This window comes from Odontomachus brunneus, unplaced genomic scaffold, assembly GCF_010583005.1.
Source record: "Odontomachus brunneus isolate Ranch 3 - 2012 unplaced genomic scaffold, Obru_v1 Obru_scaffold_187, whole genome shotgun sequence".
Taxonomy (NCBI): Eukaryota; Metazoa; Arthropoda; class Insecta; order Hymenoptera; family Formicidae; genus Odontomachus; species Odontomachus brunneus.
Genome location: NW_022639637.1, coordinates 377,613 through 380,972, shown reverse-complemented (window position 1 = coordinate 380,972; position 3,360 = coordinate 377,613). Strand labels below are relative to the sequence as shown.

Below are 3,360 nucleotides of genomic sequence, written 5' to 3'. Positions count from 1 at the left end.
CATCTATTGGAAAAATAATGAATTTCTTTTTACTACACCTTATATATATATACATATATAATTTATGTAATTATATATGTAGTTACATAAGAACAAAATTCATATACGATCTTTTTTCCGAGAAAAATTAGACAGTTACGAATTAGTATACTTGGAAGAATAAAAATAATGTGAGTGATTATTCATGAAATTACTAATACGTTTTGTATCTCCTTAACATAAGTAGATAGCAGACTAATTAGAAAAGTTCCGGCAGCGTATTCCGACGGTGTATACGCTATGGCTGGACAAGATAGGCCATCTCCTCGAAAGCTCAGCGACTTATTTATGCAAGGTGACGATGGCCTACCATCTGTGAAAAATCGGACCGCGTTATTTGCATTTTTCGGTAATAATCTTTAATTATTTATTTCTTCTAAGAATATCGATGACTTTTTGTTATCTTTTAGTTTTTATGTCGATAATAACTTCGATAGTAATTAGTGCAACGTATACTCGGTTGCAAAGTTTTCACACTTTTTGTCGAGTAAATGTGCAACGCTTTAAATTGTTAAAACTGAAAGCCACTGCTGATGCGTATTTCATTAGGGGCTCTCTGCTGATTTGTCGACAGTACAAGATCTGATATTTTCGTTGTGCCCGAGTGCGGTGTCCATATTGGCTCGCATAAGGACGTTTACGTACACTGAAAAAAAAGTCTGGTAATACTTACCAAATTCATTTAGTTGTGCGTTTCATGATAGATAGTAACCAATAAGGTAAATGTTATCAAATATATAGTAATAATTACAAAATAGTTAGTAACATAAATTTTTGTATAATCAAATCAATTAAATGATTTAGTAAATAGCATTAAATACATTGGTAATACCCACATAACATTAGAATATACATAGCATATTCCATATATAAATATTTATGTATATTGCATATCCTATGTATGTACACTTGGGGTACATGGTATGTGGTATGTACATACAATGTCTGTACATCCGCAATCGTAAAGAGGCACATAAAATGTTCCGTGCATATACATATGTACATATGTATATATATCCTATATTCTCTACATATCCATGTATATACAATCTGTATATTCTCTGAATATAACACATACATATTAATATGCATTAACATAACGTGTAACGTATATATATAAAACATACATTGTATATACATAATGTACGCCAAAAAAAAATATTTGAGTATACATAACTCAGATAGCACAAAGTATTTATAAACTATATGTTCTTAGTTTTCACTATATATATGCATTTATATTTTTTTATATATTTGTTTTACAAGCTACTTAATTCAAACTAAATTGTACTTCGAAAATTTGCTTACCATTGCCGAGATTTGAACCTGAAACCTCTGGTTCTTGAGTCGTTCGCCTTATCTACTGCATTACTATCACTTTGAGTGAGAGATGTTTTGTATTGTATAAATATGTATGATGTTATATGATGTTTTGTATTGTATAAATATGATATATCCAGTGGCGTAGCCAGAAAAAAGTTTCGGGGGTGGGGGGCTGCACTTTTTATTTTTGACGAGCAAAGGAAAAGGTCATTCGAAAAAATTTTTCTCACACTTAGCGTAACCCAGAAAATTAATTTCGAAGGGGGATGCAGCTTCCTTAGCCCTCCCCTCTTGGCTACGCCACTGAGTATATTCATGTACAAAAACAAATGATTTATTTAAAAGAAGAGAATAGATAATTTTAAATGTAAAATGTATATTTAAAAATATGTAAAAAGTATATTTAAAAAATATTTACTTGTTTTAAAAGTAAATAAGATACAAATAAATCATTCTGTAAATTTAAATAAATTGTTTTCTGATAATAAAAGAAACTTTAATTTAAGACACAAAAAGATATGTTATCTTGTTATCTGCGGAGCTCCATGATATGAAAAAAACATCCTATATATTCACTGTACAATGTGCAGTGCACATACATTTCATATACGTAAGCTGAATATATATAATAATATATACTATGACCCAGCAAACACAGAATATAAATATTATATAACATAGAAATAACACGTAATACCCTTATAGAAATATCATACTAAGAATCATTGATAATTACTTATTATCCAGTATTTTTAATACTGAAAATAAGTAATTATCAATGATTCTTAGTATGATATTTCTATAAGGGTATAACGGATGTTATACGTTATTAATGTTAAAGTTACATAATTTTCTTTTATAACTGCAATCTAACTGTGTTTTAGAACTGTTATAATTCTTTGCTATTTACAGGTTATAATTCCCTTATAGAAATATCATACTAAGAAATACTGAAAAATTATTAGTAACTAAATATTACCAGTAATTCAGTAATTTTTTGGCTAGTACTTAATTTCTGGTGAATACTGATAATAAAACCACTGTTAATATTGATAGTAATCAAATACTGAGAATTATTATGCAAAAGTGAAAAATGAGAAAATCATAACCTAGATAGCCAAACCTGCGTGATCAGATTTCGAGCAGAGCTTGCTATCAACTTTTTATAGCAAATAGATAACAAATTTGATGCAGGATCTGTTATATCAAATCTTGCTGCCAAATTGCCGCCAGATATGCGTCAGAGCTTGTTGTTGGATAAATGCTGCAGATTTGCAGCAAAAACCGCGCAGAGCTTGTAGCGATTTGACGGCAGATTGGCAGCAGAAGCCGCGTAGACCTTGCTGCGCTGCAAGCTTTGCGCGGTTTTTGCTGCAAATTTGGCACCAATTGTCCGACAGCAAGATCTGTCGCCAAAAACGTAGTCTAATGTAGATACAGATGGCTATGATTTTGCTGTGGGTTTTTGATCAAATTTGCTACCAATCTGCGTGCAGTCTGCGCTCAATTTGCTTACTGGGAATGTTTACAAAAATATACTTATATTCCTAATTTTCTCATGTCTCATAAATTACTAGATATCGAAGGTTGTCAATATATTCCAAACTTTCATGAATTCTCCTGCGATAATTTCGATCCCAAGCGGTATACCACTAGTTAGCCACCCATGTCCTGACCGCATTAAAACTGTTGCTTAACCTGACGATCGAGCGCGCACGCGGTGACTCTGATGACTCCAACGATGTTCTTACAATTCATGCTTATACAGGGTGTCCCGAAGTCCCATGATGACCCTTGGTGAGAACGTAGAACGGATTGAGGTGAGCAAGAAAGTCCTGTGCCGTTTTGCGATATTCGCAATAGTTTTTGAGAAATTAATTATTTTGTCTCAACAAATCAGCGTACAGAAAGCGGCAGCGGAAAGAAAGATGCCTTCGGCCGACGTGCGACCGTGACACTCGCGAATCGTATCTCGCCGCATCCCTCCGCCCATAGCTA

At 32.7% G+C, this 3,360-nt stretch overlaps 1 protein-coding gene across 2 annotated transcripts in view; it reads left to right on the top strand.

The window, feature by feature from the left end:
* Positions 1-3,360, top strand: part of LOC116851674 (dual oxidase) — a 143,335-nt gene that overhangs the window by 63,262 nt on the left and 76,713 nt on the right. Inside the window, exon 4 of one of the 2 annotated variants that reach the window (XM_032831328.1) lies at positions 227-388. In XM_032831328.1, the coding sequence (XP_032687219.1) occupies positions 227-388 (162 nt within the window). Of the gene's footprint in view, positions 1-49; positions 389-3,360 lie in introns of those variants that run through there. The other variant, XM_032831329.1, reaches the window with a different exon arrangement.